Raw genomic sequence first — 16,415 nt, 5'->3', positions numbered from 1 at the left:
TTATTTATTTATTTATTTTTATTTTTTTATTTTTTTGAAACAGAGTCTCGCTCTGTCGCCCAGGCTGGAGTGCAGTGGCCGGATCTCAGCTCACTGCAAGCTCCGCCTCCCGGGTTCACGCCATTCTCCTGCCTCAGCCTCCCGAGTAGCTGGGACTACAGGCGCCCGCCACCTCGCCCGGCCAGTTTTTTGTATTTTTTAGTAGAGACGGGGTTTCACCGTGTTAGCCAGGATGGTCTCGATCTCCTGACCTCGTGATCCACCCGCCTTGGCCTCCCAAAGTGCTGGGATTACAGGCTTGAGCCACCGCGCCCGGCCAGTCATGTCATTTTGAAGTTCCTCACAACAACTTTAAGAAGAAAGTGAAACAATTGAATTAATTATTCAAAGTTCACCTTGGTTGATATATTTTGGTTTGTTTTTATTCTGAGGGAACTGGCCATTTAATATTGGAGAGTTTTAAGTTCTTAGAAGGTGGTTATGTTTACCTTCTAGAGTTTTCTTTTTTTTTTTTTTTTGAGACGGAGTCTGGCTCTGTCCCCCAGGCTGGAGTGCAGTGGCCGGATCTCAGCTCACTGCAAGCTCCGCCTCCCGGGTTTACGCCATTCTCCTGCCTCAGCCTCCCAAGTAGCTGGGACTACAGGTGCCCGCCACCTCGCCCGGCTAGTGTTTTTTTTTTTTTTTTTTTTTTTTGTATTTTTTAGTAGAGATGGGGTTTCACTGTGTTAGCCAGGATGGTCTCCATCTCCTGACCTAGTGATCCGCCCGTCTCGGCCTCCCAAAGTGCTGGGATTACAGGCGTGAGCCACTGCGCCCAGCTAGAATTTTCTTGGTAGCTGAAATCACCTAATGGAAATTCAGATAAATAATTTTTTATTTTTTTATTTTTTGGAGACAGAGTCTCAGTCTGTCACCCAGGCTGAAGTGCAGTGGTGTGATCTTGGCTCACGTTTACAACCTCCTACTCCTGGGTTCAAGCAATTCTCCTGTCTCAGCCTCCCGAGTTGCTGGGATTACAGGCATGCACCACCACACCCGGCTAATTTTTGTGTTTTTAGTAGAGATGGGGTTTGACCATGTTGGCCAGGTTGCTCTGGAACTCCTGGCCTCAGGTAATCCGCCCACCTCGGCCTCCCAAACTGCTGGGATTACAGGCATGAGCCACTGCTCCCTATCACGCTGTTTTAATATAGTCAATACAATCAAATAGTCAAAAAGTTAAGATGGATTATTTATGGGTGTTTGGATTTGGGGTGATTTGTAATTCACCAATTTTCTGTTATCCAAAGTGTCTACAATGCTATTAATATGTATTTTTACTATTACATAAAAATTAATCTTCAAAAATCACAATAAGATATCACTTTACACGTACCAGAATGGTCATTTTTAAAAGGCCTATAATAACAGTTATAGGTGAGGATATGGAGAAGCTGGCACCCTCCTACACTGCTGGTGGAAATGGAAATTGGTGCTTAGGAAAACATTGGCTTAGTGCCAATGAAGGTTAAACACAGAGTTACCATATGATCCAGCAACTCCACTCCTAACTGTACCCAAGAGAAGGAAATAATCTGACCACACGGAAATTTGTACCTGAATATTCACAGCAGCATTTTTTATAAGAGCCCCAAAGTGGAACTCACCCAAATGTCTATCGTCTGCTGAATGGATAGAGAATATGTGGTGTCTCCATATGGTGGAATATTATTCAGCAAAGGAGGTGCTGTTATGTGGTATAACACGGATGGACCTTGAAAACATTATGGGAAGTGAAAGGATCCATCACAAAGGACAATATATTGTTTGATGCCTGTCTTAGTCACTTTGGGCTTCTTTAACAAAAGTATCATAGACCACGTGGCTTAAACAACAGGATTTATTTCTCACAGTTCTGGAGCCTGGGAAGCCCAAGATCAAGGCACTGGTACATTCCGTGACTGGAGAGGACCTGCTTCCTCGTTCATAGACAGCTGACTTCTTGCTGCATTCTCCCATGGTAGAAAGAGGGAGGGAGGTCTCTGGGGTCACTTTTCTAAGAGCATTGAGACCATTCATGAGGATTCCACCCTCATGACCTCATCACCTCCCAAAGGCCCCATCTCGTCGTATCATCACATTTGGAGTTAGGATTTCAACACAGGAACTTGAGGGTGGACACATACATTCAGTCCGTAACAACTCCTATTGAATCAAATGTCCAGAATGAGTAAACCTGTGGAGACAGAAGGTGGATTCGTTGGTGCCTGTGGCTGGGTGTGCGTGCATGTGGGGAATGGGGAGTGCCGCTTAGTGAGTTTCTTTTTGAGGTGATGACACTGTCCTAAAACTGACTGTGGTGGTGGTTGTACAACTTTGTAACTATGCTATATACAACATTGAATTGTATAGTTTATTATATGGTTTGTGAATCATGTGGTTTGTGAACTATATATCCATAAAGCCATTATTTTAAAAATCTAATCATTAAAAAATGTCATAGCAGAACCGGTGAAGGTAATGGATCAGACAACGGTTCCTAAACCCAAGTATTTTAAAGAAATCTAGGTGACGATTTAGGCAAGAGAACCCATTAGAGTTGTATGAGAGAAGAATGGAAGGCAAGGAAATAATCACACTTTTGCCTCTGTCAGGTTGGAATCTCTAGAAGTTACTATTCTACGTGGCTTAACTTGCAGACGCAGGGCTACATCAAAAATAAAAGAATTTGAAAAATCCATACTCCCACTTCATTAGGCTAAAAAAAAAAAAAAAAAAAAAAAAGGAGTTTCTATTTTGCAGCTCTCCTGTTTCAGCCTCTGTCCTAAGCACCTACTGCTACTGGGAACAATTCCACTGATGCATCTCTTTTGAATGATCTATCAGTGCTTTTGTCAACCTTTTAGAGACACGGAAGCTAAGATTTATCTGACGGTTCTTCCCATGTACCTAAATACAACCTCTTTTTATTTTTTCAGGCTGAAAAAGATACAGTAAAGAGATAAATACAACATTTGACAAATGGACAAAAAGGAGTGTCATGAAAAGAGTAGCAGCAGTGATGAAGAGCTGCCGAGACGGTGAGTGACTTTGCGCTCTGTGCGGGCTCCTGGTGGCTGATTCTTCTGCATCTCGTTATAGTTCATGAGATACAGAGCAACATGGACGTTTTCTGGAAGAAGGTTCTGCTCACATTTATTCACTCATTCATCTCTGTATGAATGAAGGGGAAAACCGCCAGGGGCACCCAGGTGTACTTTTTTTTTTTTTTTTTGAAACGGAGTCTCCCTCAGTCACCCAGGCTGGAGTGCAGTGGCACAATCTCAACTCATGGCAACCTCCGCATCTCCAGTTCAAGTGATTCCCCTGCTTCATCCTCCCCGGTAGCTGGGACTACTGGTGTGCACCACCACGCCCATCTAATTTTTGTATTTTTAGTAGAGACAGGGTTTTACCATGTTGGCCAGGATGGTCTTGATCTCTTGACCTCTTGATCTGCCCACCTCGGCCTCCCGAAGTGCTGAGATTACAAGCGTGAACCACCACGCCTGGCCCAGGTGTACTTTTTAGACCTTCTCTCTCCTTCCCTGATTCTCACCATGGCTACTTCATACCTGAGCAAAAGCGAGTCTAGGGCTGTTCTTCCAGCTCTTTCCTTGATGCATGGACCTATGGCCTTGACCATGCTCTTGACAGTCCCACAGCATGGCACCCAGATCAGAGCAGAACCATGCAGCCTGACTTACTAAGCCCTCCCGCTGTGCGTTTCAGTGGCTCCTCATCAGCACGTGGCTTATCTCTCATTTGTAGAAAACGAATGCACTGTTTTACGTTGTCTTGGAACTCAAAACAAATTAATCTGACCAAATATTTCCGTGTATGCAATTCAGACACTGCTGTAGAATGAATGTTTGTGTTCCTCCAATATTCATATGTTGAAATCCTAACTTCCAATGTTATGTTATTAGGAGATGGGGCCTTTGAGAGGTGTCAGGTGATAAAGGTAGAGCCCTCATGAGTGGAATTAGTTCCCTCATGAAGGAGACCCTGGAGAGCTCCTTTCTCTTTCCCCATGCCTGGACAGAACAAGAAGTCTGCCCTCTATGAATCAGGAGCAGACACCGAGTCTACCAGCACTTTGATCCTGGATGTTCCAGCATCCAGAGCTGTGACAAATACATTTATATTGTTCACAAACTTCTCAGTCCACACTTTTTAAAAAGAGCAGCCTTGGCCGGGCATGGTGGCTCTTGCCTGTAATCCCAGCACTTTGGGAGGCAGAGACGGGCCAATCTCCTGAGGTCAGGAGTTCGAGACCAACCTGGCCAATGTGGTGAAACCCTGTCTCTACTAAAAATACAAAAATTAACCGGGCCGGGTGGCAGGCACTTGTAATCCCAGCTACTCGGGAGGCTGAGGCACGAGAATCGCTTGAACCTGGTGGTATTGCGCCAAGATTGTGCCATTGCACTCCAGCCTAGGCGACAAGAGCGAAATTCCGTCAAAAAAAAAAAGGTCTGAAATGATTGAGACAGATGCTCTGGCATGCATAAAAGACCACGGACTAGGATGAATTGTTTGCTTTGGGAACCCAGTGTTTCCTAGCTCTCGTGCTAAGTAATTTCAGCCTTCTATGATTAATCACCACAAGGATTTGTGATGAGAGTACTGTATCCTTATTTTACAAGTTAGAAAGCTGATACTCAGAGAGGTTAAGCAACATTTTGACAGGTCTGTCACTGCTGAGTGATGTCTGTGAAAGGCACTGAATGCAGATTTCTCTGGTGTCCATCATCCTTGACATGCTCACCCTAAATAAAGAGATCCTACCTTCAAATAAGCTCAGTCCATCCAGGGTTGTGCAAACAAGTTCATCAGGTTAACATTCCCTCCTGTTCAGGACCAACGAAGGATAGAAGAGTAGGGCCCTTCTTATGCTCCTATAGTTTACAAAAACAGAGTATCCTTTCAGAGGCCAGTAGTGAGCATCGTCAAGTGTGACAGACTGTGATGAACATCAGGGATTGAGAATCAAAGGAGGCATGCCTCCTGAGATAAGATCATTGTCTACTGTGTGGAAACAGAGATGCAGTTAATTTAGTAAAAATGTGGAGGAATGGCATTTTATTATAGGATGGGCATCAAAGAAGGTGTCTGTAAGGATGGGCATCTCTAAGACATTTCTAAGGATGGGCATCTCTAAGGATTCCATCTCTATGGATGGCATCTCTAAGGATGGACATTGCTAAGGATAGCATCTCCAAGGATGGGCATCTCTAAGAATAGCATCTCCAAGGATGGGCGTCTCTAGGGATGGCATCTGTAAGGCATCTCTAAGGATGGCAGGTCTAAGTATGGACATCTCTAAGGATGGCACTCTAAGGATGGGCATATCTAAGGATGGCATCTCCATGGATGGACATCTCTAAGGCATTTCTAAGGATGGACATCTCTAAGGATGGGCATCTCTAAGGAAGGCATCTCTAAGGCATCTCTAAAGATGGCATCTCTAAGATGGCATTTCTAAGGCATCTCTAAGGATGGCCATCTCTAACGAAGGCATCTCTAAAGATGGCATCTCTATGGACTGGCATCTCTAAGATGGCATCTCTAAGGCATCTCTAAGGATGGACATCTCTAAGGGTGGCATCTCTAAGGATGGATGTCTCTAAGGATGGCATCTCTATGGATGCGCATGTCTAAGGATGGGCATCTCTAAGGATGGACATCTCTACAGATGGCATCTCTAAGGATGGCATCCCTAAGGATTGGGCTACTTTCACTACATCACGTGAGGAAATTGTCCCACCATCGAGCTCCTCTGACATGCTCACATGCCAACTCCATTTGTGTTTTCCCTGGAACCGTGGATCCAGTATCAGTGTAGATGCATCGAACACACAAGGCTAAGCTACACAAAAAAACTGCAAGAAATGAAAACTGGAATTTTTTTCGCAGGCTGAAGCCAGAGTGAGAAATTATTTGTAAGGGACACATATTTGTTGGGGAAAAATTAAAGATTTGACATCTTGCTCCTCTGGTTCATGTACATTCATAAGAATCAAAGACATGTAGGTTATTTGCATAAAAATTAGTATATATGTTATTTTTCTTCTTTGTTCTCATAAGTTTTTATTTCAACAGTTTCTATCTCATTAGAAGTAGGAAAAAAAGGGCTGGGCCCAGTGGCTCACACCTGCAATCCCAGCACTTTGGGAGGTGGAGGCGGGTGGATCACCTGAGGTCAGGAGTTTGAGACCAGCCTGACCAACATGGTGAAACCCCATCTCTACTAAAAATACAAAAATTAGCCGGGCATGGTGGCCTACACCTGTAATCCCAGCTTCTCAGGAGGCTGAGGCAGGAGAATCCCTTGAACTCGGGAGGGGGAGGTTGCAGTGAGCTGAGATCGTGCAACTACACTCCAGCCTGGGAGACAGAGTGAGACTCCGTCTCAAAATAATAACAATAATAATAATAACAATAATAATAATAATAATAATAAAGTTGGGGAAAAAAGAGCAGCGTTCCCATGTAGCCTTCACCCAGCTTCCCCTAACGATAATTTTTTTTTTTTTTTTTTGAGACAAAGTCTCACCCTGTTGCCCAGGCTGGAGTGCCGTGGCATGATCTCTGCTCACTGCAACCTCCGCCTCCCGGGTTTGAGGGATTCTTGTGCCTCAGTCTCCCAAGTAACTGGGATTACAGGTGCCCGCCACCACACCCAGCTAATTTTCATAGTTTTAGTAGACATGGGGTTTCACTGTGTTGGCCAGGCTGGTCTCAAACTCCTGATCTTAGGTGATCCACCTGCCTCAGCCTCCAAAAGTTTTTGGATTACAGGCGTGAGCCACTGCGCCTGGCTGATAATCCTTCCTATAACAACAGTGATATGGTTTGGATGTTTGTCCAAATCTCATGCCGAAATGTGAGTCCCAGTGTCGGAGGAGGGGCCTGGAGGGAGGTGATTGGATCATGGGGGCATATCCCTCATGAATGGTTTAGCACCATCCCCTTGGTGATAAGTGGCTTGTTCCTCTGAGTTCATGCAAGATCTGGTTGTTTAAAAGTGTGTGGTCTCGGTGGCTCAAGCCTGTAATCCCAGCACTTTGGGAGGCCGAGACGGGCGGATCACGAGGTCAGGAGATCGAGACCATCCTGGCTAACCCGGTGAAACCCCGTCTCTACTAAAAAATACAAAAAACTAGCTGGGCGAGGTGGCGGGCGCCTGTAGTCCCAGCTACTCGGGAGGCTGAGGCAGGAGAATGGCGTGAACCCGAAAGGCGGAGCTTGCAGTGAGCCGAGATCTGGCCACTGCACTCCAGTTTGGGCGACAGAGCAAGACTCCGTCTCAAAAAAAAAATTTTTTTAAAATCTTTTATTATTGTTATTATTATTTTATTAATATTTTAAAAATTGAGATGGCGATTTAAATTTTAAATCTATAAATTTAAAAAATAATCATAATAAAAATAGAATAAAACCAATGCCAAATACCCCAAAGCAGGACCCTCTGGTCAACTGCACTGCAGCAGAGGTTCTAAAGTCAATGCTGTCCAATAGCGTTCTCGCCCAGGATGGAAATGTTCCCTGTCTGTGCTGTCCAGTGTGGAAGCCACTGTGGCTTTTTTTTTTTTTTTTTAAGATACATACTTTGATTAGAATTGCTGAAAAAATATTCAGGATTTTTGCTCTCGTTGTTGATGTCTTTAACAGGCTTTATTTCCAGCTGAAACCTGGTTTTGCATTGCAATCAAATGTTCTTTTTTTTTTTTTTAAGACAAAAGTTGCCTTTAGTAATAATTCCTCAATTATTTTCTTTCTTTTTTTGCTTTCTTTCTTTCTTTTTTTTTTAATCAATGACTTTTTTCTACAGTTTGGTTTTGGACTTACTTCAAAATTTCTCAACAATTGCTTTCACGGATATTCAGCTGATGGAAGTGTTCACTGTTGTAACCTTTTGTGGAGAGGGATTTGGGAATATCTATCAAACAGTAATGCTCAGACTGAGTGCAGTTGTAATCCCAGCGCTTTGGGAGGCCACGGTGGAAGGATTTCTTGGGGCTGGGAGTTGAAGACCAGCCTGAGACCTCATCTCTGTTCCCTGGGGTCCTCTCCAAAGCAGATTTTGTTGCCAGACATCCCACGCCTATGTCCATTCCCCAGAAAAATTCTTTTAGTTTCACATGGCTGGGGAGGCCTCACCATCATGGCAGAAATCAAAGGAGGAGCAAACGCATGTCTTACATGGTGGCGGGCAAGAGCCACGTGTGGCTTTTGAGCACTTGAAATATGGCTACCTCAAATGAGGAACTGATTTTCACATTTAACAATTTAAAACTAAGATGTAAATAGGCATGTGTGGCTAGTGGCTGTCATATTGGCCAGTGAATATCTTGACCTAAAGGACACTCCATCACTCCTAATCTGACGAACCATTGACTCACCCTGCAGAACATGGAGCCCATGTTAGCTAATATTGGAATCACCTGTGAGGCTTTGACAGCACTGATGCTCCGGTCCCACCTCCAGACTTCTGATTCAATTGGTGTGGGCTGTGACCTGGGTATTGGGTTGTTTTTAAAGCTTCCCAGGTGTGGTCAAGGTTGGAATTACCTTGGACTATAAATGCATGCATTTCACGCATTGGTCAATTACTGCTTCAGTCTTTGATTCCAACATCATATGATACCAATTGGAGCAATTTAAGCCAGAGAAGCTGGCTGTGTGCACGTTGAACATGGGCACAGTCCAAAGAGAAGAGGGAGAGATGTCAAGACACATTTGGCTCAAGGGAGCATGTTAGCTCTATTATTTATAAATCTGGATAAAAATATCTTTATTCAAAATGTCTTCTATTTTTTGGTAGTCTAGGCCCATCCTATGTAAGAGAACTTTCTGAGATGATGGGAGTGTTCTGTTTTCTGCTATACAGTGTTATAGCCATGAGTGACATGTAGGTGTTGAGTACTTGAAATATGCATAGTGCAACTGAGAAACTCAAGTTAACCTAAGTTTAATTCATACAAATTTAAATACCACATCTGGGTAGCGGCTACTCTACTGGATAGTGCAGCTCCAGTTTTTAATAACATCGTCTTCATCTTCATCAACTAATTCTTGATATTTTTCATCTTTTTGTGAAATGAGGATCCCAACCTCCAGCGTATCAGAAGACCAGGAATCTTCAGAAGAACAAGTTTCAGGTAATGAGCTAATAGGGAGAGGAGTGAAGGGCATGTGGATTGATGGAAATGTTCTGTGGTTTTATGTGGAGAAGACAATTTAGGGTCTTTTGCGCAGTGAAGAGATCAGGAGTGATTTTCCTTACCTTGGCCACAGTGCACGGTGCAGTTTAAATGGGGACATGTAAGCCTCTCACTGCAGGGGCACGGAAATGCTCAGGGGAACCAGGGGGTGGTCCTGGTGGCTGGGGACAGCAGCAGGGACTAGGAAGGATCCACACTGTTTCACCTTGCAGAAAAGCTCGATCCTTTTCTGACCTGGACTTGCCTCACCAGCAGAAGGTGTCATCTGCTACTTGGGGCCAGTAGAAATGTAGGTGCATTGGTTCCAGTCCTCAGCAAATGGTGCCTCCTACCAAAGCTGTCCAGCCTGGCTTCCCAGAAAGCCCTATGGAATTTGGGGTATACTTTTAGTCTTGAGCAAAACTCCATATTCTGGTCACTCTGTTCTCTTTCAATATCTGTATCCCAATAGCACCTGTGCAATTCAGCCTCCAGGAGTCCTTCAGGCCATACCTCTTCCAACCCTTTACCTCTTACATGTCTAGTATTTTCTTTTCAGGAGCTGTTTACTCAGAAATGCATCAAATGATTTCCTCTATTTATGCTGAACTCCATTTTATGTTCAAACAAGATTATAAATATGATCAGTTTCTGGGGCCTGAAGGAAATGTGGATGCTGAGTTGATCAATAAGAGTGCAAACAAATACAGGTAAGAATGGAAGATGCTGATTTGAAAACAGCTCTGATATAAAGGAAGTGTATCGGCTCCATCCCTCATGATAGCTAAAATTTCATCAATAATATGTTTATTTCATGCACTGTGAAACTGGCATTTTAATTTCGACATATATAGAGTGCAGAGAAATTGGAGCCCAGAGAGGTTAATGAACTCCCCAGCGTTTTCTAATGCAGTGAAAGTCGCAGATGGGTTCTGAACCTCGCCTCACTTCAAATCCCACCTCTCTCTGCACATCGCTGCGTAAATGCAGTTCCTGGGGTTCTCCCGTCATGACATCACTCTGGCTCCTTTCAGCCTTCATTTCCCCACTGCTGGCTGGTATCTGTGGTCAGCTACCGGCCTCGGCTTCGTGGTAAGGGATACGGTCACGGTGACGATTGCGTTTGGTTCCTGGAGTCAGCACCTGGGCCTGGACCTGCAGCACCATGAACAGTGGCTGGTGGCCGGCCCCTTGTTTGCCGTCACTGCAGAGCCAGAGGAGGCTGTGGCCGAAATCCACCTCCCCCACTTCATCTCCCTCCAAGGTAATGCGGGGTGAGCGGAGGCTTTGGGGGCTACCAGGGCGCGTGCTGTCTCACTGCTGTTGCGGTTCTCCTGCGGCAGGTGAGGTGGACGTCTCCTGGTTCCTTGTGGCCCATTTTAAGGATGAAGGGATGGTCCTGCAGCGTCCATCCCGGGTAGAGCCTTTCTATGCTGTCCTGGAAAACCCCAGCTTCTCTCTGATGGGCATCCTGCTGCGGATCGCCAGGGGGACTCGCCTCTCCATCCCCATCACCTCCAACACGTTGCTGTATTTTCACCCCCACCCTGAAGACGTTAAGTTCCACTTGTACCTTGTCCCCAGTGACGCCTTGCTGACGAAGGTAAGCTGAGCGATTTAGGAGACCAGAGAAGATGACAATGATATTTCCAGGTTATTCCCTTGGCCCCTCCAGTGGAACAGAAAGGTCAAGACACAGTTTTCATAGAGAGAACATGGATCACCTCCCCGAGGGTCACCTATAGGTGCTGAATATTGAGCCACATGCAAGAATCCCCATAGAAATTCAGGACTACTGGGAAGGAACCTTCCTTTTCTGGCTCTCAAGGAGGAGGTGGTTAGAAGAAGTAATAGCAGAGATTCTCTTATATTTTATTTTATGTTATTTTATTTTATTTTATTTTATTATTTTATTTTATTTTATTTTATTTTATTTTATTTTTATTTTGTCTGAGACAGGGTCTTGTTCTGTCACCCAAGCTGGAATGCAGCGGTATGATCTTGCTACAACCTCCGCCTCCTGGATTTAAGTGATTCTTCTGCCTCAGCCTTCCGAGTAGCTGTGATTACAGGCAAACGCCGCAATGCCTGGCTAACTTTTTGTATTTTTAGTAGAGATGGGTTTCACTATGTTGGCCAGGCTGGTCTTGAACTCCAGACCTTTAGTGACCCTCCTGCCTCAGCCTCCCAAGTGCTGAATTCACAGGCATGAGTCACCGTGCCTGGCCTCTCTCACCAAATTTTAGATGGATAATATCTGAATGACAGTCTCACACTTGCTCACACCTCTGGGATAACTCCTTCCTTTCAGTGGCATCTCCCTCTAGTGCATTTACAAAGGGCTGATGGTCCCACACCCTCTCTTAGGTTAGTGATGAAGCAGATGTTCTGCTTTCTGCAGCTCCATAGCTGCTGTGTTTCTGAATAAAATGCTGCTTTTGTGCCTCCAGCCTTGGTGGGAAGATTATGCCAGGAAGATTTCATTAAACTTTACTGTCCTGGTGCCTACCATCTTTGCATCCCAATCACAAGAGGCGAGAGCATGCCTGGCTGTATTTAAGGTGGTTACTGTGGGTAATTTAAATACTGGAGACAATTGGCTAGGGGCGATGGCTCTCGCCTGTAATCCCAGCACTTCGGGAGGCTGAGGGGGGCGGATCGCCTGAGGTCAGGAACTGGAGACCAACCTGGCCAACGTGGTGAAACCCCATCTCTACTAAAAATACAAAAATTAGTCAGGCGTGGTGGCGTCTGTGGTTGGCAGGGTTTTTTAAAAAGCAGTTTGAAAATAGAACTCCATTCTCTCCTGGGTTAGTACGGTTCCTGCTGAGATGTCGACTGTTAATCGAATGGAGTTTCCTTTCTAGGTGACTAGATGCTTTTCGCTTGCTGATTTTTGGATATTTACCTTCACTTGGCCTTAGACAGTCTGATGACCATATATTATGGTGAAGTTCATGTTACAGGGTATTTTGCTGGTGATCACTGGGCCTCCTTTATCCAGATCTTTAAATATCTTGCTAGACTAGGAACATTTTTGTCAGTGATTTTCTTAGATTCTAAGTTTTTTCCTTTTTCTTCTCCCTTGGAAATACTGATGATTCGTAGGTTTCATTGCTTTATGTAGCCCCATACTTCTATTTATTTATTATTTTATTTTAGCCTGACGGGGTTAATTAAAAAGGCTTGTCTTCATGTTCTCTCCTCTGCTTGTTCTAGTCTATGATTAAAGCTTTCCACTGTATTTTGTAATATTTTCAATGAATCTTTCATTTCTAGATGTTAATTTTTTTAAGATATCTGTCTCCTTGGTAAATCTCTAGTTCACATCCTGAATGAATTTTCAGATTTTTTTGTGTTGGTTTTCAAATTTATCTTGCATCTCTTATTGAGCTTCTTTAAGCTCAGTCTTTTGAATTATTTATCTGGCACTTTGAAAATTTCATTTTGGTTAGGATCCATTGGTAGAGAATTACTATGTTCCTTTGGGGGTGTCATAACACCTTAAAATAAAATAAAATGCAGTGAGAGAATCTCTGCATATTATTTCTTCTGCTCATCTCCTCCTCAAGACCCAGAAAAGGAAGCTCCCTTCTTGGTGGTCCTAAATTTTTTTTTTTTTTTTTTTTTTTTTTGAGACGGAGTCTCGCTCTGTCTCCTGGGCTGGAGTGCAGTGGCCGGATCTCAGCTCACTGCAACCTCCACCTCCCGGGTTCATGCCATTCTCCTGCCTCAGCCTCCGGAGTAGCTGGGACTACAGGCGCCCGCCACCTCGCCTGGCTCGTTTTTTGTATTTTTTAGTAGAGACGGGGTTTCACCGTGTTAGCCAGGATGGTCTCGATCTCCTGACCTCGTGATCCGCCCGTCTCAGCCTCCCAAAGTGCTGGGATTACAGGCTTGAGCCACCGCGCCCGGCCGGTGGTCCTAAATTTTTATGGAGATTGTTGCATGTGGTTCAATATTCAGCACCAACAGATGAAAATTTCATTTTGGTTAGGATCCATTGGTAGAGAATTACTATGTTCCTTTGGGGGTGTCATAACACCGTGATTTTTCATACTTCCATTACTGTAATGCTGTGTCCCCACCCAAATCTCCTCTTGAATTGTAGCTCCCATAATTCCCACGTGTTGTGGGAGGTGATTGAATCATGAGGGCAGGTTTTTACTGTGCTGTTCTTGTAATAGCAAATAAGTCTCACAATAGCAAATGAGTCTCACAAGATCTGATGGTTTTATAAAGGGGAGTTTCCTGAACAGGCTCTGTCTTGCCTGTTGCCATGTAAGATGTGACTTTGCTCCTCCTTTGCCTTCCACCATCATTGTGAGGCTTCCCCAGCCACGTGGAACTGCGAGTCAACTAAATTTCTTTCATCTATGAATTACCCAGTCTTGGGCAGTCCTTTACAGCAGCATGAGAATGGACTAATATATCTATTCAACAAATATTTATTATGTGCCTTATATATTCCAGGCACTATTTTAGGGGATGTGGATACATCAGTAAGAAATAGTGAAAAACATGACAACCTAAGATATTACATGGAATGTTCATGCTATGGGAAAAATATATGTGTATATAGTAAGAACTCTAACAAATAAAGAATGCTATTCCATTCTTTGAAAATAAGTACAGCCTTATGTCTCTCGACCTCTTCAGAAATCAGTCCATAATGATAACCCTGCCAATGATATACTGATGTTTTTGGTTCTTATACTTCCTATCTGTTGTTGTTATAATTTACATTGAATATATTGGTTCATTTAAAATAATCGTTTATCAGAGATGGCAGGATACATCATGTCTTTCCTCCATCAGTTTCTTTTTATCCTTCTGGAGTTGGTTCTCTTTATAGGCATATGTGGGATGCTTCCTGGATAGGTCTCCACATCCCTTCGCTGCTTAATCCCCATCATGATTTCATCCCTTTGCTCAATATAACTTGAATTTTTTTCTTTTACTTGATCTTCCAGGCCCAATTTATATTTCAGCTTTGCCCATTCTTTCTTCATTACTATCACTGATATTTTAAAATTAATATAATATGCATATAATGTATTGCTCCATAATTTTCAGAGTGGACACGCCCATGTATCCAGCACCCAGAGCAAGATACAGAACATCTCCAACTTCTCTGAGGCCCCCTTGAACACTCTCCCAGTCATTACCCCAAGGGTGTCTAACAGCCGGACTCGTAATGCCACCTACTGTCAATTGCTTTTAGTTTAAATTTTTGCTTGTTAATTCCATAAAGTCTCTATTGAGTTGCACCTGAGACTTCTGAAAGGTTTTCTTATTGATTGAATTCCATTCTATGTCTTTGGTGGCAGCTCAGATAATTCTGAGGTCTTGCCTTCTGCTCCAGCTGCTGGGCCTCTCAGAGGGGACCTCACTCTTCTGTATCTGCTCCCTGGTGCTCAGGTGGCTGAGCATCTCACAGCAGCCCTGTGATGGAGAGAAGTGACATCTCTACCCTCACCCCTCAGAGACGTGTTCACAGACACAGCCGAGCTACCAGTCCTCACCTGAGGCACCAAAAGGAATCCCCTTTGTCCTCTGGTTTTATAAGTCCCCTGGCCAAACTCTCCACAGTGTAAAAATAAAATCAAACTGTACAGGAATTTATGATAAGTTTACCATTCACAGGAAACCCTTTGGCTCTGAGATATTCATCAGCAAAAGGTTAATACCATATCTATTTGGCATAGAGGCATATTTACATCTATCTATCTAGTTTACCACTCTACCACCTGTCTATTTATCTCTGTATCTCCTTCTGGGTGTTGGATACATGGGTGTATCCACTGTGAAAATTATGGAGCAATAAATTATTTGCATATTTTATTAAAATAGATTATAAAATATAATAGATTATAATTTTTTTTTTTTTTTTTTTTTTTTGAGACGGAGTCTCGCTCTGTCACCCAGGCTGGAGTGCAGTGGCCGGATCTCAGCTCACTGCAAGCTCTGCCTCCCAGGTTTAGGCCATTCTCCTACCTCAGCCTCCGAGTAGCTGGGACTACAGGCGCCCGCCACCTCGCCCGGCTAGTTTTTTGTATTTTTTAGTAGAGACGGGGTTTCGCCTTATTAGCCAGGATGGTCTCGATCTCCTGACCTCGTGATCCACCCGTCTCGGCCTCCCAAAGTGCTGGGATTACAGGCTTGAGCCACCGCGCCTGGCCCCGATTATAAAATTTTAATAGATTATAAAATTTATAGATTATAAAAATATAATCTATCTATCTATCATCTCAATCTATTTTTTTGAAACGGAGTCTCACTCTGTCGCCCAGGCTGGAGTGTAGTGGCATGACCTCAGCTCACTGCAACTTCTGCCTTCTGGGTTCAAGCGATTCTCCTGCCTCAGCCTCCCAAGTAGCTGGGATTACAGACGTCAGTCACCATGCCCAGCTAATTTTTGTATTTTTAGTAGAGATGGGATTTCACCATGTTGGCCAGGCTGGTCTTAAACTCCTGACTTTAGGTGATCCACCTGCCTCGGCCTCCCAAAGTGCTGGGATTACAGGCGTGAGCCACCATGCCTGGCCCCATCATCTCAATCTTTACATCAACTGAATCATATCCTACATGCCACTTAATACAATATATGGAAAACTTTTATGCCACTATTTGTGCTTATTTCTTTTTCTGTGTGCTTTCTAATGTTTCTCCCCCTTATTCCTCAGATGATAGATGATGAGGAAGATCGCTTCTGTGGTGTGCGTCTACAGACTTCACCCTCAATGCAACCCCTGACCTTTGGTGCTCGTTATATTGTGTCTAATTCTGCTCATCTGGAAATAATACCCACGGTTGGTAGAATTCAAATCTAACAACAGATTTCAGAATATTTTGTACTTTTAAAACATATAGAAGAATTTTAGCAAGATGCATTTTTTTCATTAATCGCAAATACAAAGTTTTAAAAAATTGAAAATACAGGAAAACAGTCTTAATCAAATTAAATATTTCCAAAACCTTAACACAGGCAGAGGTAACATTTTAGCATTTGGGGCACTTATCTTGTGATTAAAACTGTATGTTCAGTTTTCTAAATTGAAGTTTCCACTTCTCTGTTATGGTTCCCTGCAGGCCTGACATCTTGCCTAGCTAAGTCACTTAAGGAGTATTTGTTAAGGTGTTTGAATGAAGAAATATGATATCTTGGCCGGGCTCAGTGGCTCAGGC

The 16,415-nt window shown here is 43.6% G+C and overlaps 1 protein-coding gene across 1 annotated transcript in view; it reads left to right on the top strand.

Annotated features, from left to right (window-relative positions):
• Positions 1–16,415, top strand: part of LOC104673369 (caspase recruitment domain-containing protein 8) — a 28,724-nt gene that overhangs the window by 5,127 nt on the left and 7,182 nt on the right. The window contains exons 3-8 of the mRNA XM_010377378.2: positions 2,958–3,059; positions 9,130–9,185; positions 9,787–9,937; positions 10,262–10,491; positions 10,571–10,830; positions 15,914–16,039. Coding sequence (XP_010375680.2) covers positions 3,001–3,059; positions 9,130–9,185; positions 9,787–9,937; positions 10,262–10,491; positions 10,571–10,830; positions 15,914–16,039 — 882 coding nt within the window. The 5' untranslated portion in view covers positions 2,958–3,000. The remainder of the gene's footprint in view (positions 1–2,957; positions 3,060–9,129; positions 9,186–9,786; positions 9,938–10,261; positions 10,492–10,570; positions 10,831–15,913; positions 16,040–16,415) is intronic.

This window comes from Rhinopithecus roxellana, chromosome 12 (assembly GCF_007565055.1).
Source record: "Rhinopithecus roxellana isolate Shanxi Qingling chromosome 12, ASM756505v1, whole genome shotgun sequence".
Lineage (NCBI taxonomy): Eukaryota > Metazoa > Chordata > Mammalia > Primates > Cercopithecidae > Rhinopithecus > Rhinopithecus roxellana.
The sequence above is the reverse complement of the archived record's forward strand: the minus strand, read 5'-3'. Positions and strand labels throughout refer to the sequence as shown.